A 22,776-nucleotide genomic window follows, 5' to 3' on the forward strand; every position below is an offset into this window, starting at 1 on the left:
TCTTGAATTTGTTGCATTTGCACTTGAATTATGTGACTGACACACATATGTGGGATGCTGCATGTTTAGGGAGTTCCAGGACCTCCTGGGTTACCTGGTCCTATTGGTCCTGTTGGCACGAGAGGTTTCCAGGTAGGATATTATTTTTTCTTATTCTCACTCTTATCAGTCATGCTTGTCTGTATCCAACTACTTTTTGTTCAATAGCAATGTGTCCTCTCAAGTAAGCACAATAAAACACAGATGAGATTCAATTTTCTTTACTTATTTTAGGGTCCTCCTGGTCCTCCTGGCCCACCGGGGCCTAAGGTAAGCTTCGTTTTCACCTTTTATTTGTTTGTGTTATCTACATGACTAGTATGCTACACACGAACTGAGCATAAACTGTCTATACAGAGTCAATGTGTGTAATGTGTGGATTCTGATTCCGATTTCTTTTAAGACAAGTTGTCAATTAGTCTTAACTGAAGCTCACTGAAGCTCTTATGCTTACACTATGTTTTTTTAGCCAAACCTGCAACATATACAACATTATTTGCTCTTTATTGGACCAAACTGATATTTTGCATTTTTGAGTGAAAAAACACTTCTCAATTTAAACAGTATCAATCAAACTGCTACATTAAACATAAAAGGCTTCTCACTAATTATAAGTGCTAATTAATTAATAAGTGCAGTGACATTTTGATAAAAGTGTAGCAACAGCACTCAAATACAGCATGAGTGAACTACAGCACATTATTTACATCATAAAATTACAGCACAGATGTGCCAAAATAAAAATAAACAACTGGCCAGTTGCAAGTTTGAAGCTTGAATCTGCCGATTCTGATTGTGCATCCCTAATGGATATTGACCAAATACTGCTTTTAAATGAACAAATTAAAGATGACCATACTTAAAATATGGATCTTATTGTTTTCATGTCACTTCTGCTGTATAGGGCAATATGGGATTGAATTTCCAAGGGCCGAAAGGAGAGAAGGTATAGTAGCAACTACCAAAAAATGAGATTGAATTGGAGTTCTTTTGGGCAGCAATTTCAGTGTGTTTGTGTGTGTAGGGTGAACCTGGTTTGAAGGGGCCTCCAGGGCCACCGGGGCAGGTTGGCGAGTTTTCAAGTCAACTGGACACAGTGATTCAGCGAGGAGAGAAGGTATAGTAATGCTTAAATCAGAGTTTGCTTTTTTATTGCATCTATGGCACATGTGTACAGAATAGAACCCAAATATTATCCTGAGTCTGCAGTCCTAAATGAGACATGAAAACTACTTAAACAGTAACAGACATTAAGCAACAAGCACAGACATTAAACAGGGCATATACTGGATTTAATTCTGAGACATTAAAAATAAAACAGACATAATCATATTAAAAATAAAAAAGACAGTGCAAAAACAAACATTAAACAGGAGTAGACAATAGACAGTACAAATGGCTCATTAAATGTCATAGGAGTCATCAGAGTGTGTTTAAAATGGCAGTAGTTACATTAAGTTAAAATCAGTATCTCTGAAAGTTGACAACCAGTTCATACAAAGTCATTGATGAAGGAGTACAGGAAGGAGCCGCATGTAAATAAGGCATACAAATAACATACAAAACAAAATAACTGATTAAAATAGGGTGGAATGGTGAGTATATGTGTTTTCATCGGAGGGGCTCAGTTGATAAGATGGATCAAATGTTTCTGAAAATATAAATCACTAAACTGAAGGCCCTCCAGTAATGGAATTGATGATCCTTGCAGTAGAGTAACAAGACGGTAGTCAGTCAGGCCGGTGATAGGCCTTGTAGGTATTCTAGTAAGTAGTCAGTAACGTTTTAAGCACATGTTGTTATGGTGGTTTATTTGAGGCATGTCTAAGATATTTATTTAAATCCTTCAAAAATGATTTACCTTAGGACCACTGCCAGCAGACCCAACAGCTTCCTGTCTTCATAATTTCATTGGTGGGCAAGAGCAGGTTGCTAGTGTACAACAAGTCATTTTGTGTGCTTGATAAGGAGACATCACAAACACCAGAGAAGCTGGTCATGCCTTTGCGGTCTGTCATATCCTGGATGCTCTGCCACAAGTGATCATCAAGTGGCATCTGGAGTCAATCAGGTTTTCCCTGTTTGGAGTAGTAGGTTCATTTTATGACTGAGAGAGTATTTTCTTTCCCCAAGAAGATGCGTTTTAGATGCGTTAGGTTATCACCCTTCCAAAGCGCTATTCAGCTTAGGGAGCAGTGAGATCTACCTTAGTATTAGCACGCAAAGGAATTTAGACATGTAATCCATCCATCCATTTTCCAAGCCGCCTCTCCGTGAGGGTCGCGGGGGGGTACTGGAGCCTATCCCAGCTGTCATCAGGCGGAAGGCTGGATACACCCTGGACAGGTCGCCAGTCCATCGCAGGGCATTAGACATGTAATACTCAGGTAAAAGTAAATGACCTCTGGTAGGTGAAAAGATCAGGCCTTTAATGATAGGACATATCAGTGTTACTTAAGTGCGGTTTTATTCTTGATGGACTAGGTGCTGGCCAGAAAAAGATCAGCACAGCTGTTATCAGTTTAGCTTTGATCTTATTGTGTTGAGCAACCTGCATAAATGTAAACCTTTTACACTTAATCTAGGGATGTTTCATTGCACTTTCTATAAAAACTGCAAATCCTGAGAGAAGGTCTCTCCTCAGCAGCCCTCTGCAGGAAGTACTACTGCTTGACTGTGTTCTTTTATTTGACCACCAGATGGCACCACAGCAAAGAGCATACTGTTTTTACATGAGCCACTAGGTGGCAACATTAACGCTCCCTGTTCTGTTCTTCAGTATACAGTGTAGACTTTGGAACTATAAAAAATACACAAGGAAACAGGACATTTAGGACAGAAGCACTTTAACTTTACAAGTGTAGAGCTTATAAAACACACACATTGTTTGTTTTTGTTTCCATATGTATACATATTTTCATCAGAAACTTTCTGGTAACACATGTCAGTTATTTGTAACTGGTAACAATGCATACATTTAAAAAAACAGAAACAGTCAGGAATAGCACAAAAAGTCTGAAGACTTTTTCCAGTGTGGTCTCTAAAAATCACTGTTTTTAAATTGAATTTTAGGGTGATCGTGGCCCACCTGGACCACCAGGATATACTGGCCCTCCTGGACCACCTGTATGTATTCTGTCATCTCCTAATGACTTATATAATCTATATTAAACATATACTTAATCTCTGCAAGTGCACATTTTAACTTTAGACTCATACTTTGCACATTGTAAGGTTTACAGGTATGACTCTGTGTGTGTGTGTGTGTGTGTGTTTGTGTGTGTGTGTGTGTGTGTGTGTGTGTGTGTGTGTGTGTCTGTCTGTCTGAGTGAGTGATGGTAGGAATGCATGTTTTATTTTCTTTTATCTTATTATATTTTATATTTATTTTGTCTTACTGTTTACATGTGAATGTCTGTCTGATACTGTGCACTGTGAGCTCCTGGAACCAAAACCAAATTTATTGTATGTGTAGCATACCTGGCTAATAAAGTTTGATTCTGATAAAGCTTGATTCTGATTCTGTATTGTACGTGAATTGAAGCTGTTTTCTTGTATTATAAGAATATTAAGAGTCAAACTAAATGTTTTTGAGTGCATGAGAAGCTACTGCAGATAAATAATCTGCTCTGATGGGGCTGGCTTTGATTGACAGGGTTCACCTGGCGGTCAGAAAGGAGAAAAGGGAGAGCCAGGAGAATTCGGAAAGAGGGTGAGGGATAATAGATAGTAAGACAGTGTGTTTGTATTTGTGGCATATATAATTTGTTTTCTGACCATATTGCTTGTTATTCTCATAGGGCAAGCCCGGTAAAGATGGTGACCCTGGTCCTCCAGGAATTCCAGTGAGATATGTCTTCAGATCAAGTTAACATACTATAGCACATGACTGGAAAATCTCTTGTAAAGCTAATAGTACTTTTGGTTTTCTTCTTCCACTTTCAGGGTGCAAAAGGAGAGCCTGGTAGTCCTGGCTTTCCAGGAAGAGATGGTGAAAGAGTAAGATTATGCAGGCCATATATTTCTTTTTTTTATATCAGATGGTTCTTTTATTCCATGATTTGAAAAGTATGTGTCAGTAATAATTAGGTGCACTGTTCTGTAAGTGTGCTACTGTGTTATGAGGCTTTTACTTTTTTGCTGTAGTAAGTAGTACTGTGGTCTGTGTAATTACGCTATTGAGTACTGACGGTCATTCTCTCTTAGGGTGATAAAGGTGAGCGAGGCCTTCCTGGACCTCCAGGCAGGGTATGTCATAAATTCACTGGTGTATTTCTGTGTAGTTTTCTGACATTTTTTGCAGTAAAACTTGTGAAGGTCCAGTTGCCCGAAAGGTGACCCTGAACTGTTGAGCAGTTGAAATTCTATATCAAACAAGAACAGAAAACATTTCACTATCAAAACTACAGCTACTGAAGAGCTACCTTTTAGTAAAGTCATTTATGTAAACAGATGCTATAGAAGCCATACTGGTGCATGTTCACTGCTGTTTCTTATTCTTTGTAAAGTTCTAATTGGAAATGAAATAGGATCAGATCTCACCTCTTGTCCTATTGTTCATTTAGGTGATCAATAGCCTAAATGGAAATGGGGGTCATGAAGGACCCAAAGGAGACCTCGGTCCCCCTGGAGCTCCTGGGAGAAAAGGAGAAAGAGGACCACAAGGTATAAGTCTCCAGAATATACTTTTAAAGCATATGTTGCCCCAGTCCCTACTGTATATATATAGACTGTATTTATGTGTATTAGTTTACAGTACCATAAAACATCTCATAGAGGTAGTTTTGATTTTGCCTTTGGACCTTATGGGCACTATCACACTGTCCTCTTGGATGCAGACCACTGGACCATGATCCACTAAAAATCAAGGGTGTTGCCAGTGATCCCTTTTTCAGTTTGTTGCTTGAGGCATTTTTTAAGATGTTCTGCATCAAAACCAGGGAACCCAATAACAGAGCATGCGTTCCACTTTTTCTGGCTGTGCACTTAACTCTTGAAAGACTCTGCTGTTTATAATAGCCACAGAACCTATTTTGATTGGTGTGATCAGGTATCAGTGTCCTGATTTGATTAAAACTGCCATAGAAATCAATCAAAGCAGTCAAGTAAAGTTTATTTTTGTTGCTTTGACTGTGATACAGGTAGACTTCTACAGGTAGTATAAATGTATTCTAATAAACATTAGCTATGCATGAAAACAGCCTAAATCTCTCTTTTATACAATCTGAAAGCTTTTTTTTTGACCACTCCCAGGTATCACAGGACCACCCGGTCAGCCAGGTGCTGCAGGTGAGAGACAAATTTCTGCCCAAATTAACTGATGTAATTTATTACATTTTCTATAGTACTGGCATCATGAATATGTCTGTGTTTGTGTTCATAAACTTTGCATTATCTCATAGGAATTGGCCGTTCTGGCGGACCTGGTCCCCCTGGTTTCCCTGGAGAGAGAGGGCAGAAGGGAGATGAAGGACAGTCTGGAGTCTCTTTACCAGGTCCACCTGGAAGACCTGGTCTGCAGGGCTTGAAAGGACCACCAGGACCTCCCGGACCCCCTGGAATATCCAGTGGCGATGGGACCTGTCAACCGGGTCTACCGGGCCTTCAAGGTCTTCAGGGGGACCCTGGTTTCCCAGGGGAGATAGGCCAGAAAGGTGCGCCAGTTCTTTAAGATAGAAATGGAAAGGTGCACATATTTCACAAGCTTAAAACAACTTCATTACATGTACTTGATTTGATCTTTCAGGTGAAAAAGGAGACACATGTGTGAATTGTTTGTTAAATGGAAACCCTGTCCCAGGACCACAGGGCCCTCCTGGACTTCCTGGAATTCCAGGCAAGAATCATTTGTCCCTTATGATCTCTTTTGTTTTGTAGTGGAGGATTGCACTTAGGCTACATAGCCAAAATGGGTCATTTTTGACATCACAGTATTTCTGTTATGCATACAGTCATTTGCAGTTATTTTGGTGCCCCTGGTCAGATTACATGTTTTTGTTGATTTTCCTGCATGAAAATAAGTTAACACATCAATCACATATAGGAAAGCTTTAAGAACTGTTTACCCAGCTAAAACAAGAACTGCAGATTGAACTCAAATTGATGCTGAATGTTTTGATGTGTTTGTTACAGGTAATCCTGGTATACCTGGCCCTAAGGGAGAGAGAGGATACCCAGGCAACCCTGGCCTCGTGGGCCCACCAGTGAGTGTTGTTACTTTATATATATCTATCTTTATAAGGTCATGCTGCTATGGAAAACAATGAGAAACTCGTTACTGTGTTCTTTAATAGTGATGAGAAGTAAGCTCTAAAAAGCTAGATGCTTTAACATGTTTGGGTGTTGGGGTCGGCGCTTGACTTGTGTTTGTTTAATTGCAATTGGCTTGACGGAGACAAAATTCAGAAAAGAGTTTGAGTTTGAGCAGCATGAGTTTATTTAATTGTGAGCCATAAGCACCTGGTCACAAAACATCTTCAATATTGAGTATTTTACTTTACACTGCACCGGTCTGCACTCACACGCAAGCTACAGAAAAGCAAGCACTTCATATTCTCGTAGTAGGTCAGTCTGGTCCTTCTCAAACTGCAACACATAGTCTAACTTTAAGAATAATAATTAATAATAGCAACATAGATGGGTGCTAAATGCACCAATAAATGGGTGCTAGGTCATTTAGAGCCTTAATAAACATGTAAAAACATTTTAAAATTTATCCTGAACAATGCAGCCAGTCTGTGCAGTTCTTTAAAAACAGGAGTGATATGATCTCTTTTTTTGTTTTTGTTAGAAGCCATTCTACTGCATTTTGTACAAGTTGTACAGAATGTCTTGTTTTCTTAGGGAGCTCTGTAAGAAGAGCAATACATCAATCAGTTCTGCTTGAAACATGCGGGATAAACCAGAGCTTAGACTCTAAGATCACATGCAGATTTTGTACTTCAGGTTTGTCATACAAAGCTAGAGCAGCTGCCTTTGAGTATCGTGTGAAGGATCAGTATTTAATTTTTTTTAGATTCAGTTGTAGTAAATTTTGCTTTATTATGTGAAACAGGATGGCAAGATATGTTGACTATCCAAGTCAACTGTAAACATTTTTCATGCTATCTGATTGTTTGAACACTGTCTGAAAAAAGTGTCAAGTGTAGGTGTAACAAGAAGTAATTTTGGACCATTTCTGTTGGTCGATTCATCATGAAATTTGGCATGTAAAGGACAGATCGAGGGTTTTTTTTTTTTGGATAACAACAGTATGTTTCATGATGCTGGCTAGATTTCATCTGAGGCAAATCTAGTTTGAGGTGGAAAGTTTGTGCTAATGCTGTGTAAGTTTTTTCATCATGTCACTATGATCAGTAGGGTTTAAAATAGATATATCTCTGCTTCATTCCTTAATCAATGACTCTGGTATCATCTTTGACAAAACATAAGACGAGAATCTGATTTAACTCCAGAAAAGTCATGCATGACTGTTCTTTATATCGTCTAAATTGTGTACTAGAGCTGGCCCAGTTCATATACGCTCATGTTTCTCCTCAGGGTTCACCAGGACTGCAGGGTATACCTGGAGAACCTGGTGAGAAAGGTGATCCCGGTGATGCTATCATTGTTGATGGTATGAAGGGACAGAAGGGAGACACAGGCTTCCCTGGGCCTCCCGGTCTGCCTGGGCTTGAAGGAAGACCTGGTCGTGATGGCTATCCCGGATCACCTGGTCCAAAAGGAGGACCAGTGAGTATCTGTATTTATGTCTACTGATCAGAGCAGTACATTATAAACATCCTTTGAAAAAAGTGTGCTTTTTTATTTGATTATTTCTTTGTTTTATAGATAATAACACCAGTTGTCTGCATTAGCAGAACTAGTTACTGAGATGAATCTGTTGAAAATAATATACTGATATACCGATTCTGATAACAAGGTTCGTCTTACTCTTGAGAAACAGCTGTAGACATGGATGTATCTTTGCATTGAAAAGTACTGGGGACGAGGATGAGAGCTGAAAAAATATAAAAAATTTCTTGAACAATGTCCAACAAGTTCACAATGACATATTACAGATTTACATTTGCCCTAGGCTATAACACACATCTATTTGAGAGATACAGATCCATATATAATTCTTGGTGCAGGATTGCAGTAAAATCCAGCAGTTACCTTCAGTGTTTTTGCTATATGAGAAGTAGCAAGGTTATTATAGTTTTGTCATTTTCATAATTTTTAAATTTAATTGTTTTTTTGTTTTGTTTTAAATTTGAGTTTAGCTTTATTTACTTTTGACTTTTTGCATTTATAGCTTTAGTTTCAGTTTTGTAACTTTCAGTTCTGTAATTTTCAGCTTTATTTCAGTTTGGTTTTTGGGTAATGGCCAGTGCTCTCTTGGAAACTGCACCCTGTCATTGGACCCTGTCTTTTATTTACAACTATTTTTGTCATTTCAGTAATGCTAAATTAGCGCAGCAGTAGATTATGCTCAGCTAGACTGCAATATTTACTCAAATATTTCCAGACCTTTATTTATGTTTTGACATACTTTTCTACATGATACTATTTTGTTTTTGTTCGTGATGCAGTGGGCATTCATGTAATTGAAAAAAAATATTACATTTTTATTACAGTTAAGAAGTGTATATTTTCACTGCTAGTTTTTGTTTTAGTAATATTTTTCATCAACTGTAATAACCCCAATGAGCAGCAGTAAACATTTTTGTGACTTCATTTTTTATCGCACTACACTGCTGCACTCCCTCTTTCCAGAGTCTCGTAAGTTCCATCATTCAGTGGGATGACGATCCATATACTTTGACAGGAATGCAGCCAGCCATGATACATTGTCTTTGTGTGTTGTAGAGAAATGTGCTGCTACAAAATAATCCTGCCTGAAGCAAAATAATATTCAATAACTCCAATAACATTATCCCACAGTCCTCTCTTTACTAGGAACAAGGAGTCCATTTTGTATAAATCTATCATTTACAAAAATAATGCAGTGTGGACAATTGTGTCCTGAGTTCCATTTCACCATTCGTACAGTAAAGGATAAAAGCTTTAAATGGAATATTAAGATTAGCTCATGCCATCTGTGTTTTTGTCAATAAATGTCAAGACTTAATACTCCCCCAGTATTACTGGATCAACAGCAGGTACTTTTATCTTAATATGTACAATGAAATAATTCTTTTTTTTATTGTATCCAAAAGATACATAAATCTTCTGTAGGTCAGGACTGTGATCTGTGATTTTTATGACTTTTGTAGTAGTTTATATTGGTCATCTGTTGGTTGAAAAAAATGTTATTGTACTTTTAGGTGTGAGCATCCTTCCTTGTTTGTCCCCATCAGGGTTCTCTACAGATTAAAGGTGAACGTGGCCCTCCAGGTGAGCCAGGTGCCCAGGGTCTTCCAGGAGACAGAGGCCCCGCAGGATCCCCTGGATTTGGACCTCAGGGGCAACCAGGAGAGAAAGGAATCCAAGGAGTTTCAGGAAGACCAGGAGTTCCTGGACCACCAGGTGAGATAAGATTCAGGGCGCAACCAAGAAGCTGGATTTGAAAGTATAGTAAATATTTTTTTCTGGCACAAAAAAAGAAAATATGACCTGCTTGATTTTTAGTTGTGCTGACTCACTTTTGCATCATCACAGTGACATGATCATCTTTGTCATCATCTGGTAGGTCCGAAAGGTCAACCAGGTGAGTCTATCTCTGAGAAAGGTGCAGCTGGACCCCCTGGACGTGATGGAGAGCCTGGTCCACCAGGAAATCCAGGTAAATAGTCAAAGATTTAAAACCTCTCTTTAATTTGAGGAACCAGTGAAATGCACTATTTTAAGTTTCAAAACTACTAAAATTAATATACAAGATTTATTGAAAATTATACAGTCCATTATACAGACATTATTTCCTATTTTAAAATGCTGAATTTACAGAGATGAGCAGGTCCACTTGCTTTGACATAAATGGAAAATTTGACTGAAATTTGACAACATTAATAGCATTAAACAAAATTGTATACTCAGTGGCCACCATAAACGTTAGCTAACATTTTTCTCTTTGCTATAAATAAAACGTGCAGTGAGTATTAAAAAAAAAAAACAATTGGTTAGTTCCCTCTCTAGTGTTTCATTTTACCATTTGTACAGTAGAGGCTAAAGGCTTTATATGGAATATTAAGATTTGCTGATGTCACCTGTGTTTTTGACAGGTAATGTTAAAATTGAGTGAAAAATTTTCTCAGTATCACAGAGACATCAATGGGTACCTTAAACGTATCTAATCTATCGTAATTAATTCTTAATAAACATTGTTATGATCTGTGACTTTTTTGGCTATATTTCTTTGTTGTAAAAAAGGCCTACTCTAAATGTTTTGATGCAGTAATTAGATTTGGAACATTTCAATGTTGTTTTAAATGTAATGAAATTGCAAAGTATTTCTTAATAATAAACATTGAAAAACTGAGAATTATGCATAAACCCATAAGAAAAGAAAAAAATCTAAAATTACATAACCACAAACATATCGACCTGATGGTGTAACAGAACAAGGTTGGATGTGTCTGTTAATTGAATATTATTTCTTTGTTTGTACAGGAAACCCAGGTCCAACTGGACAGCCTGGTTTCCCAGGGTTACCTGGACCAAAAGGAGAACCTGGTCTTCCGGGTATAGGCTTGCCAGGACCCCCAGGAGCTAAAGGTAAGCTTTGAGAGCCCAATAAAGCTGCTTTTAACAGTAAGTTAGAATGCACCGTAACTGGAAGTGTACAATTAGTTAGATATAGGGCTAGGAATAATGAAAGAGGAAATCAAAGTTTAACTATAGACTCATAAGTTCAGCCAGTCCAGACATCCAGTATGAGCTCTTGTACATACCATTAACGCTATTAAACACACTTCCCAGGATTCCCAGGTATTGCTGGCAATCCTGGTAGCCCTGGCCTCCCTGGACCACCAGGTGTGGATGGACTGCCTGGTCAGCCTGGACTTTCCGGGGCAAAGGTGAGCATCTGTGAAAGGAAAACTGTGAACAATAAAGAAAACTAATTACATACAGTTATCAGTTAGCAAAAAGATGAGTTAACTGATCAATCTTAGGAAACAAATCACGCAGGACATCATTTGAAAGTACACTTACCTGGTATTTACCTAGAATTTACTGCAACTATATATTTCAGTGATTTAGACACTGCCAACTGTCACTAATTAATTATTAATAGTTATTAATAAGACTTTAAAATAAGATTTAATTAAAGTAAGAATTTTCTCTAAGTCTTGCATCCCTAATTTAAGTCAGAGACAAATTTTTTTGAGCGAAGCCTCAAAAATACTAACTGTGTGCACACAGGGAGAACCTGGCTTTGGAATCCCTGGCCCTCAGGGGCCCACAGGTCTCAAAGGCTTTAAAGGCTCATCTGGGCCTAAAGGTGATTCTGGTTTCCCTGGAAGCACTGGTGGCCCTGGCCGACCAGGTGTTGATGGCCTTCCTGGATCTAAAGGTACAATACAAAATAAACTGTGACCAAACACTAGCTCGGTTTTTACATTATATACCTGTAGTAATCTCAGTGTTTTAGTCTTTCTCAAAGTTAAGGAGATATCATAAATATGGAAAAACACATAAAGCTTTATTGACAACCTTACTTTTTTGCCACAGGTGATCCTGGGCTTCCTGGTGCACGGGGCCCCCCTGGCCCTCCAGGCCAACCAGGATTTGGTTTACCGGGTCTCCCTGGCCCCCCTGGACTTCCTGGACCTGTGGGTCCTCCTGGTAAGTGTGTAAGAAAATAAGTGCCCTCCACAGTAGCCCTTCATAGGCTGCAAATGAAGAGTGCAGCAAGGCTGGTAAGACCTGGGGAAACATACCACCTGCTTACATCACCAACTACAAATACCAACTACTTGCATCACATTTATTTTTTGGGTCACATGTAGTTGATCTGTCTAGCTATCCTTATTGTGAATATACATGAAATGCTGTCAGTTTCAGTGCCCCTCTCTTCACCACAGGTTTCCCTGGTGTGAAAGGTGATAAAGGAGATACTGGCCCCCCAGGTGTGGGCATCCCAGGCCTGACTGGCGACCAAGGAAATCCTGGATTCCCTGGTCTCCCAGGCACCCCTGGTCCCCCTGGAAGCCCTGGCCCTTCTGGCCAAGATGGACAACCTGGTTTCCCTGGTAATACATAAATAAGCCTGGAACTGTTTACCATCTCATCTAAAAAGTTTTTCCTTATAGGTTCATTGTTCAAGGTCAAGTGGAAAAGAGGACTTCCGACTAATTCCAGTGCATGCATGCCTTTCTGCCACCCCTTTCTCCTCATTATTTGTTGATTCCAGAAATGTATGTGAAGTTGAAAGGTTTGCACGCACCAGTCAGTGAGTTTTACAGAAGCCTGACCAGGACCTGATAAGCATGGATTGATCCACAGTGTACACATTTATTTGTTTATTTGCTATCTTGTTTTTTTTTATATCTCTTACTTTGTAATAGCACATTTATATCACTTGTAGCCAATATTAAATTGCTGTAAGCCCTAAAATCTCTAACCATCACCCATAACTAAAGGTTCAAAGGGAGACATGGGCGTAATGGGTGCTCCAGGACCTGCCGGTAACCCTGGCAACCCTGGTGTCCCAGGCTTCCCTGGACCGAAAGGTATATCTTATTCTATTACCAACTCTTAAAAGCCATAATCCAAAGTTTACCCCTGGTTCACATGATTTGTCTGTAATTTAAGGTGATGATGGTTTCCAAGGACAGCCAGGGAGTCCAGGTATTCCAGGAACAAAGGGAGACAAAGGTGATGCAGGTATACCAGGTCCTCCTGGCTTCATCAGTCCTGAAAATTTGCCAAAAGGAGCCAAGGGAGAACCAGGACCTCCAGGTGAGTGGCCAGAGCTCAAGTAAAACTGTGTGGCAAATGCAAGGTATCCTGAAACACAAAGATTCAAATCTCAGTCCATATCCAATAATTTCCTTGGTCAAAGCCAGGTATTAGTGTGGGTGACTGCAAATGATTTTACTTGACATTTGCCTGCAATTTTCTTGTACAGTCAGTATAGACAGTAGATTACAGTTAGCACTGCATATGCACCCTTTTCCCTCTACTTTCTAAACTCACGCAGAAGCAAGAACATGAAATGGTGATCAGATCACATTCAGATTTTGCTTGGCCACATGAAAAGTGTAAACACTCCCAGGACACATTGTGAGCAGATTACGATTGACTCAAACTACATTCAGAAGTGGTCAGAGACTGATCTTGACATTTAACACTAGTTTAAACAGACTGTGTTTTCATATCTCTATATAACTACATAACCCCAGACCAAGTGTCTTCATATACTCTGGGCCAATGAGTGCACCCAGGCCACTTTTGTCCAAACAGAAATGACCTCTCTGTTGACATGCTTTTTATGCATAAAAGGTTAAAGCAGATCTCATCTGCTCAAACCGGAGACACATTTTAGTAAAAAGTGTAAATGGAATCCAGTCAGTGTTTATCCTGAAATGACACAGACACAAAACACATATTAATGCAAGCTGCAAACAGGCTCATTAAGACGTCAGTATTTGATCATATGTTTTGGATATCAAGTTTTCACTATTTACCTGTTCATAATCAAAAGTCTCTCCCTCCCTCCCTCCCTCCCTCTCCCCCTCTCCCTCTCTCTCTGTCTCTCTCTTTCTCTCTGTCCCTCTCTTTCTCTCTCTATCTATCTTTCTCTGTATCTCTCTATTTTTCTCTGTCTCCCCCTCTCTCTGTCTGTCTTTCTCTCTCTGTCTATCTCTCTCTCTCTCTTTCTCTGTCTCTCTCTCTATCTCTCTTTCGCTGTCTCTCTCTTTCTCCATCTCTTTCTCCGTCTCTCTCTATCTTTCTCCGTCTCTCTTTATTTTTCTCTATCTCTCTCTATCTCTCTCTCTGTCTATCTCTCTCTCCCTCTTTCTCTGTTTCTCTATCTCTCTCTGTCTATCTCTCTCTCTCCCTCTCTCTTTCTCTCCCTCTCTTTCTCTCTCTCCCTCTCTCCTTCTTTCTGTCTCTCTTTCTCTCTCTCTCTCTCTTTCTCTCCCTCTCCCTCTCTCTTTCTTTCTCTCTATCTCTCTCTTTCTCTCTCCCTCTCTGTCTCTTTCTCTGTCTCTCTGTCTCTGTCTATCTCTGTCTCTCTCTCCCCTCTATCTCTCTCTCTTTCTCCGTCTCTCTCTCTTTCCCTCTCTTTCTCTCTCCCTCTCACTCTCTCTCTTTCTCTCCCTCTCTCTCCCTCTCCCTCTCTCTGTCTCTCTTTCTCTCTGTCTCTCTCTTTCTCTCTCCTTCTCTCTATCTCTCTTTCTCTCTCTCTCCCTCTCTGTCTCTCTCCTTCTCTCTATCTCTTTCTCTCTCTCTCCTTCTCTGTCTCTCTCCCTCTCTTTCTTTCTCTCTATCTCTCTATCTCTTTCTCTGTCTCTCTTTCTCTCTCTCTCACTCTCTCTTTCTCTCCCTCTCTCTCTCACACACTCTCTCTTTTTCTCTCCCTCTCTCTCTCTGTCTCTCTCTTTCTCTCTATCTCTCTCTTTCTTTCCCTCTCTCTCCCTCTCTGTCTCTTTCTCTGTCTCTCTCTCTCCCTCTCTTTCTCCCTCTCTCTGTCTTTCTCTGTCTCTCTGTCTCTGTCTATCTCTGTCTCTCTCTCCCCTCTATCTCTCTCTCTTTCTCCGTCTCTCTCTCTTTCTCCGTCTCTCTCTCTTTCCCTCTCTTTCTCTCTCCCTCTCACTCTCTCTCTTTCTCTCCCTCTCTCTCCCTCTCTCTGTCTCTCTTTCTCTCTGTCTCTCTCTTTCTCTCTCCTTCTCTCTATCTCTCTTTCTCTCTCTCTCCCTCTCTGTCTCTCTCCTTCTCTCTATCTCTTTCTCTCTCTCTCCTTCTCTGTCTCTCTCCCTCTCTTTCTTTCTCTCTATCTCTCTATCTCTTTCTCTGTCTCTCTTTCTCTCTCTCTCACTCTCTTTCTCTCCCTCTCTCACACACTCTCTCTTTTTCTCTCCCTCTCTCTCTCTCTGTCTCTCTCTTTCTCTCTATCTCTCTCTTTTTTCCCTCTCTCTCCCTCTGTCTCTTTCTCTGTCTCTCTCTCTCCCTCTCTTTCTCCCTCTCTCTGTCTCTCTCTTTCTCTCTCTCCCTCTCTGTCTCTTTCTCTGTCTCTCTCCCTCTCTTTCTCTCTCTCTCTCTTTCCCTCTGTCTCTCTCTTTCTATCTCTCTCTCCCTCTCTGTCTCTCTCTCTCTCTCTCTACCTCACTCCCCACCTCTTCCAGGTCTTGGTGGTTTTCCAGGAGCAAAAGGTATTGCTGGTCTCCCAGGAGACCCAGGTCCCGCTGGACTGGATGGACGTCCTGGTTTACCTGGACCCCCAGGTAACTTTTTCTTTCACATGAATTAAGAAACCTCTCTCTGCCCTTGCAAGAGTCCAGATTAGTGTGTGTATATTCAAGGAAGTTCTCAGAAACATCTTCTATTTAACCATAGGCCCAAAAGGAGACCCTGGACTCTCAGGAGCACATGGAGCACCTGGCACCCCAGGACTAAAAGGCATTATGGGCGAGATGGGACTGCCTGGTAAGGTCTTCCCTGAAACACAGGTCTATATAAAGTACACTAAGAGGCGTTGGCATCTTGAGATGGTGAAGCCAGGCTGAGTTTGTCCCTTCTATGATAGGCCCTCCTGGAGCTAAAGGAAGCCCTGGTTTGCCTGGACAACCTGGACAGCCCGGTTTTTCAGGAGCACCAGGGTTCTCCGGTCCCAAAGGAGAGCCTGGCACTCCAGGATTTGGACAACCAGGACTTCCAGGGCCCAAGGTAAGAAAAATCTGTTGTGTTTGAACAGTACCATAAAATTTCTTGTATTGGGTGCATATAAAAAAGAAGATGAATCTGATGGTATTTTACTTCTCTGCCCTTGGTGGACAGGGTGACCCTGGCTCACCTGGCTTCCCTGGATCCCCAGGGCCAAAAGGTTTGCAAGGGCCTCCAGGTCTTCCTGGATTACCTGGTAGCCCTGGATCAAAGGGTGATCTTGGCCTCCCAGGACTACAAGGTGCTGTGTAACCAAATACATTACAGAGCAATACATTGCTCTGGTTAAATTTATAATACATTGTTCTCAGATAAGTGAATATCATCAACATAACAAAAGTGTAATGCTGCTTTTGGCTGTAGGTGCGCCTGGTATTCCTGGTCCTAAGGGTTTGGATGGAGCCCCAGGAGCACCTGGCCTAAATGGAGCACCTGGTAGGCCAGGAGAATCTGGTGCACCTGGCTCACTTGGTTTCCCTGGAGAAAAGGGTCAAGCTGGTCGTGACGGTATTCCTGGACCTGCTGGAGTGAAGGGAGACCCAGGTAAGATTGCCATAGTAAGATTTGTATTATAATAAATTTAAGACAAAGTAGCTCATACACCAAAACATGAAATAGTTTAGCTATTTGAGATGTAGAAATCACATGTTAATTATCCTGCCTGCATCTACCTGTTTGTAACCTAGTCATGATTTTGTTGCACCTTTCTTGTTTTTTCTCCATCTAGGTCCACCAGGTATTGGAGCCCCGGGTTCACCTGGTTATCCAGGGTTGCCAGGTAAAGCATTTCACAGTTCTAAACTAAACTGTAGATTTATCACCAGTGAACCATGATTTTTTTGTCTATTTCTCTCAAGAGATTGATATTAACAAAGGTGTATAATTTAGTTCACTAAGGCTTTCTATTATAATACAGGTTCAAAAGGAGACCCTGGCTTACCTGGACTGCCTGGTGCCCCTGGATACCCAGGATTAAAGGGAGAGGCAGGATTCCCTGGCCCACAGGGCCTTCCTGGTGGTCAGGGGCCTCCTGGTCCTCCTGGTCAGTCCCTGCAGGGAGCTAAAGGTAGTCCAGGTCCTCCTGGTCTACCTGGAAGACAAGGTAAGTTGTCCTATTATATAATTTACACATTCTGGAATTTGCAGTCCTGCTCCTGGAGTGTTCTGTAACTCTCAAGGAGCAGGGTGGTCCTTGTCAATTGTCTCTGCAGTCTGGTTCTCCCAGTAGTAAACCTTTTTATATACTTCTGGTGACAGATGTGTACGGTGGCCAACAAGTACAATTAAAAACACTTTACAAAGTCATAAATGAGATGCAGACACAGAAGACACATTCATCAAAATAACTATACCTGAACTACATTTCACAAACACATTGCAAATTAAGAAAACACATGCAACTTCAGAAACGCTGCAAAAGCCAGTCATAACGCAATGGAAGTGAGCTACAAAACAATGGAAATGTTACTGGAAGACTCAAAGTGGATGGAATATCTATGATGGAAAATTACTGACAGAAGTATATAAAACTGCGGACACTCACATCCCAAGTTCATGGTTAATATGGCTGGCTAGATTGCTATCTGACATGTCATAGCTGTGCTTTGGTAGTTCTCTGGTAGTAATATTTTAACTTTTACAGTTACGCTGTACAGCTAATTCCCATTACGATACAGTGATAGTAGTAGTCTGCTCAAGTAAAAGTTAACATTGAATGTTTAGGCTGCAAGGAATTGAAAAGTCTGAATGGCAGCGTCCTCTTTCAGTGTCCTCCGGAAACACCTCTGTTGTGTTGTGATTTACTTATCAAATCTGAAGTTGCATGTGTTTGCTGTATTTGTAGTGTGTTTATATAACGTAGAGTCAGTGTTGTCATTTTGATGAAAGTGGTTTCTGAGTCTATAAATTTGAAGCGCATTTGTAAAATGCAGCGCTCACATAATCATTTTGACGAAAGTGTTTTCTGCATTTGCTGTAGATATTGCTCACCGTAGATTTGAGCTTCAAAAATCCTTAAAAATTACAGTATTTTAATTAACAGTTTAGTTGGATAAATTGAACCAGACAGTAGAGTGGCATTCTTGAATGTATTTAATCATGTCATTGATTTGCATGGAATGTTGCACAAATCAGCACAAAGTGTTTTGCGTCCATGTCACTGCACACAAAACAAAGAGAGCACAAAATCAAAGAGTCCTGCACAATTACACAACTTTCCACTCATTCCAGTGCACACATACTCATTATTTGTGGATTTCAGAAATGTATGTGAGGTTGAGGGGTTTGCACGCACCAGTGTGTTTTACAGAAGCCTGACCACAGCCCGATAAGCATGGATTGATCCACGGTGTCCGCTTTTGTTTATTTGTTTACTTGTTCTGTGTATTTGTTCATCCATCCCTCCTTATGTGTCCTCACTCCCTCCCCCCCTCTTTGCTGTTGGGGAATGAAAGCTCCATGGTGCCTCTACAGGGTTTTGTCTCTGTCTGTTGTAACACTGAAATTCGTCGTTTAAAAACAGGATCACCAATTATGTGATGTCAACTGTTGCATATGTATGTTTGTGTGCTCACCTGCATGGGAACTGTGTTTTGTGTTGTAATGTTTAAGAAATTTAAAGTCATCACAGAACTGTCCAATATGGGCTCCATCATTCAAAATGAACTAGAATAATGGTTTGATGTGATCTGATAAGAAGTAGACTTAAAATATTAAACTTCATGGGCTCTAATGGGCTCTAATGGATAGATTGGTTCCCTGTCAAAACAGTTTTGGATAAAATATCTTTATTTTTTATGAAAGTACATAAAACTGTTAATAAACAGGTCCTTCTACCACTGCAGTGGCAAACAGGGTGCAAATGCTGATATATAATCCAAGTGTAAAATGTTATGTTGAGCAACATCAGTGAAGCTGCAATACCACTAAAAAAAATCCTTAAATCAGAGCTTTTCTAAAATATAGTCCACTGCCATTTTAGTTTCAAAGTCACAATTTATGTAGATAATCTTTTCGTAACACATGAAGCTGTCAGTGTTTTAGCCAAATTTTATAGTAATCAAAAGCAGTTTGTGATGCGGACAGAATCGCAGACGAACGCGGATAAAATACATCACAGTTATTTCACTTTTCTGCTAACTCTCTTAGAGTTAGTCTTTCTTGTTCTGAAGTATGTGGTTTTCTAAAAAAATCTTGGGACAAGAAAATCTTTATAAAACATTTATAAAGTAACCAAAACAAATCTTGTATACAATTAAAATAAAGTTAACATACTTTAAACAATAATTTAAGTGCGTTTTTATGATTTAACTGAAAAACAAGCATCAAAATTTTTTAATATAATAATAATCCATCAACATCTGTGAAGTCACTACTGTGACGTAGTTTTTCTTACATAATATAACTAAAAATCTCTTTTTAGCTGCATTAGTCAAAAGACATTTCATCATTTTTGTTGGTTAATTATTAATAGAACAAAGAGTGCCCAGACATCAACCTTCTAGTGTTCGATTTCATGGCTTGAAAATTTGCTTCTGCAATAGTTGAATGACCCTAAAAAATGAGCCTAAAAAGAGCCCAGTTTTGGGTAGTATGTGTCTGGCTAAATATATACTCAGATGCACTCTGGGTATGACATGTACCTTTTTCCTGCGGCATGTCTTCACTCCATCCTGATGACTCCTGGTGGTGACAGGCCTGGCAGGTCAGATTCTTCAGTGTATACAAATTCTTTGATTTTTGATGTTTTTTTGATGTGGAAATAATACAGGACTTATGTCTAGCCATTTTTGTCTAGCACTAACCTTTCCTGCTGTTATATACAGAACATGATTGGATACTTACCTTCTTTTTTCAGGAAGATGTTGAGATAAATTGATAAATTTTTCTTGCATGCATGTCAAATAACTTAATTGATCATGGCAGGGGTCACTGCAAAGGGCCGATATGGCTGCAGGTTTTCATTTCAACAAAGGAGGAGCACACCTCACATAACTCATCAGTTGTTTGAAGACTGAGAGGAATCAATTGTGCTCCTTCTTCAGTAGAATGAAAACGTGCAGTCACACCAGCCCTTCATGGATAAGATTGGTGACCTCTGTTCTGCAATTGCACCCCATTTTTTTATTAAATTTTTAGCCTTATCGCTGCATTAGATCATGCTAGGAACTTTGTTGATTTGCTATTACACAAGTTTGATTCAGGTGTTGCCATGAGATGAGCTGTGGAAACAATTTAAGGAATCTCAACCCACATTTTGTGTAATAACAGGACTTTAATCAGTCAATTTGTTTTATGTGTAGACAATTATTTGTGGTTCGGAATGTCAATGTTTTAGGGTTTTTCTTCAGTTTTTGTATCTGGAGTACAGCTAGATTTAAACCACTCTTGAGGAACATGTATTAACTGAATCTCCATGTAAAATGAGTGTGATGTTTGATTACTTTGAATGTTCATGTGAAAGAAGTTGGAGGCAATTCAGTGGAGGCAAAACAAAAATTCTCTCTTTTTTGCAGTTTGTGTTTACCCCAAATGATGGAGCTGATTTTTCTAATTTTCTGCATAATTCAGATGATAGAAACCAGTACAACATGTGCCTTTTCTGTTTACTTTCTGATCATCCATGTGCCCCTTTGTTTTGATCTTCCACGTGTTATTCCACGTGCTTCCCTTGTTATCTCTGTGTTTGCCCTTTGTTTTCGCTGGTCTTTGTACTGTTTGATTGTTCTGTTTGCTTTATGTTTATGCTGTTTGGAGTTCTGTGTTCATATTTGTTATGTCTGTCCCTCCTGCTCTTCATGTCGGCTATATGACCCTGGATTTGCCCTTAATAAAAGTCACTTATCTCAGCACATGCGTCTGCCTCCTCGCTCCATGTTACATAAAGACCAGCCCTAGACTAAGGAAAACACAGGGCTTAAATATAAGAGGGCTAATGAGGGTCAGGTGGGAAACAGGTGGTAACAATCAGGGGTGGAGTCAGACAACAAGGGGGCTGGACTGAACATGGATCAGAAAGTAAACAGAAAAAGCACATGGAGTAGTGGGAGGAGCCAACCATGACACTTATAGAGGCATTAAACCCTTGATATGTCTGGTTCCTATCACCATCACTATGAACAATTCTATAGGAAGGAGCATTTCACATTAAATCATTCTGAATGACTTTGTATACATTTTTGATCTTTAATTTTGCAGAAATTTAGAAAAATCAGTGGAATTCCACTTTTGTTATGTTGCAACGCTAACCTTTGCTCTTTTGCTCCTCCTTGTTTTAAATCTGCATTTTGCTGCCGGGTTCTGTCTCTCTCTGGAATTTTGGGAACCTGTTGACCTTTGAAACCAATATAGGTCCTCCAGGTTAGATTCCTTGATTTGATGTCCAACATTATGGTTCTCTGCACTTTTTTATTTTTAAAAACACAGTTTTATCATATTAGAGTCTGGGATGTGGCATGGACATACATTCATTGTGTTAATGTTTGGACTTTCTTTCTTTTAAGGACGAGGTTTATAAAGCACTCATTAACCACGATCTGCCAAACACCACTAACTGACAGAAACACATATATTTACTCACACAGACCAATACAGACATATGCAATCAAACACGAAAATGTAGTTTGTATGATTTTGATCATTTGTCTGCGTGCCTGCAAGTTATGGCACTTGTAGACGTTCTGACATGAAACTAAAACAGGTCATTAGTGCCATTTAATTTTGAGCAGAAGGTTAAACGCCAATTCTATCATGATGCCTGTAAAGGTTCTCCTGGCCCAGAGGGTCCCCGTGGATTTCCAGGAAGTGGAGGGCAGAAGGGTGAGAAAGGCTTTCAAGGAGTTCCTGGATCACCTGGCTTACCTGGAGAGAAAGGAGACACTGGGTTTCCAGGCTCACCAGTGAGTTACAGGATGAGTATAAAGGATACTGGATAAATGTTTAGTGGGGATGAGGCTATTGACTTTGTAAAACTGACTAAGTTAAGTTTTATAACTTAATTTTGATAGGGTTTCAGTAGTAGTTATCTCTAAAAATACTGCAGGCTGACATGAATTAAGTAACATTTGGCTTCTGTTTCCGGACAGGGCCCTGCTGGCCTCCCAGGAAATCCTGGAACTAAAGGAGATTTAGGTCTTCCAGGCGTTCGTGGATTCCCAGGTCAGTCGGATCTAAATGTCAAACTACAGCAGTGAATTCCCGTGTCCATCTACAGCATTAGGTTTTTTTAATAAGGTTATCTGTTTTATGTATGCCCATTGCAGGACCTAAAGGTCTGTCTGGTCCTCCTGGATCTACGGGGCCCCCTGGTGAGCCTGGTGACCCCGGTCCTCCAGGTGGGTGAACCCTTGTGTATTCTTTGTAAAGCCATCATTACTTCTTACCAAATGGCTTCTCTGATGTTTTTCTGTTATTTATTTATTTTTATTTTTTGCTAGGCTCTCCTGGTAACCCAGGTATAGCTCCATCCCCCATTGTTGTAAAAGGTGAGCAAGGACCGCCAGGTCCCCCAGGCCTCCAAGGAGTCCGAGGTGCACAAGGACCATCAGGGCTGCCCGGACTGCCAGGTCAGTGTCACAAGCAGCACCTAATGAATGTTGGTATATTAGTAAATGCAACATGACTAGTGACAGTTTGCCTAAGTCTGTAACTTATCTCACATCATTTCCATAGGTCAGCCTGGTACCCCCGGTGACCCAGGTCCTGAGGGGCAATCAGGAGAGAGTGGCATACCTGGAAGAAAAGGAGATCGGGGACCACCTGGGCTGCCAGGTAAGGGCTAGATCGTACATGAAGTCATGATGCTTGTATTATAGATCAGTCTTGCATGTGCAGTGAATCAGTCAAATTTACTGTAATGCAGTTACATGTATTTCATGCTAAAGAAGGACCGTTTTGGTCTGTTTCATTAAGCCTTTAGTCATATCCTGA

General features: G+C 40.2%; 1 protein-coding gene across 2 annotated transcripts in view; it reads left to right on the top strand.

Annotated features, from left to right (window-relative positions):
* The window catches only part of col4a5 (collagen, type IV, alpha 5 (Alport syndrome)), a 58,922-nt gene that overhangs the window by 30,502 nt on the left and 5,644 nt on the right, over window positions 1-22,776 (top strand). Inside the window, exons 10-47 of one of the 2 annotated variants that reach the window (XM_017699682.2) lie at window positions 70-132; window positions 274-309; window positions 944-985; window positions 1,064-1,156; window positions 3,112-3,165; window positions 3,695-3,751; window positions 3,840-3,884; window positions 3,985-4,038; window positions 4,246-4,287; window positions 4,605-4,704; window positions 5,293-5,328; window positions 5,442-5,693; window positions 5,786-5,875; window positions 6,172-6,242; window positions 7,579-7,770; window positions 9,381-9,549; window positions 9,713-9,805; window positions 10,630-10,734; window positions 10,939-11,036; window positions 11,383-11,533; window positions 11,692-11,805; window positions 12,045-12,212; window positions 12,603-12,692; window positions 12,775-12,921; window positions 15,312-15,410; window positions 15,523-15,612; window positions 15,713-15,852; window positions 15,964-16,090; window positions 16,213-16,392; window positions 16,577-16,627; window positions 16,766-16,951; window positions 19,544-19,552; window positions 21,199-21,207; window positions 21,613-21,746; window positions 21,933-22,005; window positions 22,110-22,181; window positions 22,284-22,412; window positions 22,519-22,617. In XM_017699682.2, the coding sequence (XP_017555171.1) occupies window positions 70-132; window positions 274-309; window positions 944-985; window positions 1,064-1,156; window positions 3,112-3,165; window positions 3,695-3,751; window positions 3,840-3,884; window positions 3,985-4,038; window positions 4,246-4,287; window positions 4,605-4,704; window positions 5,293-5,328; window positions 5,442-5,693; window positions 5,786-5,875; window positions 6,172-6,242; window positions 7,579-7,770; window positions 9,381-9,549; window positions 9,713-9,805; window positions 10,630-10,734; window positions 10,939-11,036; window positions 11,383-11,533; window positions 11,692-11,805; window positions 12,045-12,212; window positions 12,603-12,692; window positions 12,775-12,921; window positions 15,312-15,410; window positions 15,523-15,612; window positions 15,713-15,852; window positions 15,964-16,090; window positions 16,213-16,392; window positions 16,577-16,627; window positions 16,766-16,951; window positions 19,544-19,552; window positions 21,199-21,207; window positions 21,613-21,746; window positions 21,933-22,005; window positions 22,110-22,181; window positions 22,284-22,412; window positions 22,519-22,617 (3,760 nt within the window). The remainder of the gene's footprint in view (window positions 1-69; window positions 133-273; window positions 310-943; window positions 986-1,063; window positions 1,157-3,111; window positions 3,166-3,694; window positions 3,752-3,839; window positions 3,885-3,984; window positions 4,039-4,245; window positions 4,288-4,604; window positions 4,705-5,292; window positions 5,329-5,441; window positions 5,694-5,785; window positions 5,876-6,171; window positions 6,243-7,578; window positions 7,771-9,380; window positions 9,550-9,712; window positions 9,806-10,629; window positions 10,735-10,938; window positions 11,037-11,382; window positions 11,534-11,691; window positions 11,806-12,044; window positions 12,213-12,602; window positions 12,693-12,774; window positions 12,922-15,311; window positions 15,411-15,522; window positions 15,613-15,712; window positions 15,853-15,963; window positions 16,091-16,212; window positions 16,393-16,576; window positions 16,628-16,765; window positions 16,952-19,543; window positions 19,553-21,198; window positions 21,208-21,612; window positions 21,747-21,932; window positions 22,006-22,109; window positions 22,182-22,283; window positions 22,413-22,518; window positions 22,618-22,776) is intronic. The other variant, XM_017699683.2, reaches the window with a different exon arrangement.

The sequence above is a fragment of the Pygocentrus nattereri genome, chromosome 2, assembly GCF_015220715.1.
Source record: "Pygocentrus nattereri isolate fPygNat1 chromosome 2, fPygNat1.pri, whole genome shotgun sequence".
Taxonomy (NCBI): Eukaryota; Metazoa; Chordata; class Actinopteri; order Characiformes; family Serrasalmidae; genus Pygocentrus; species Pygocentrus nattereri.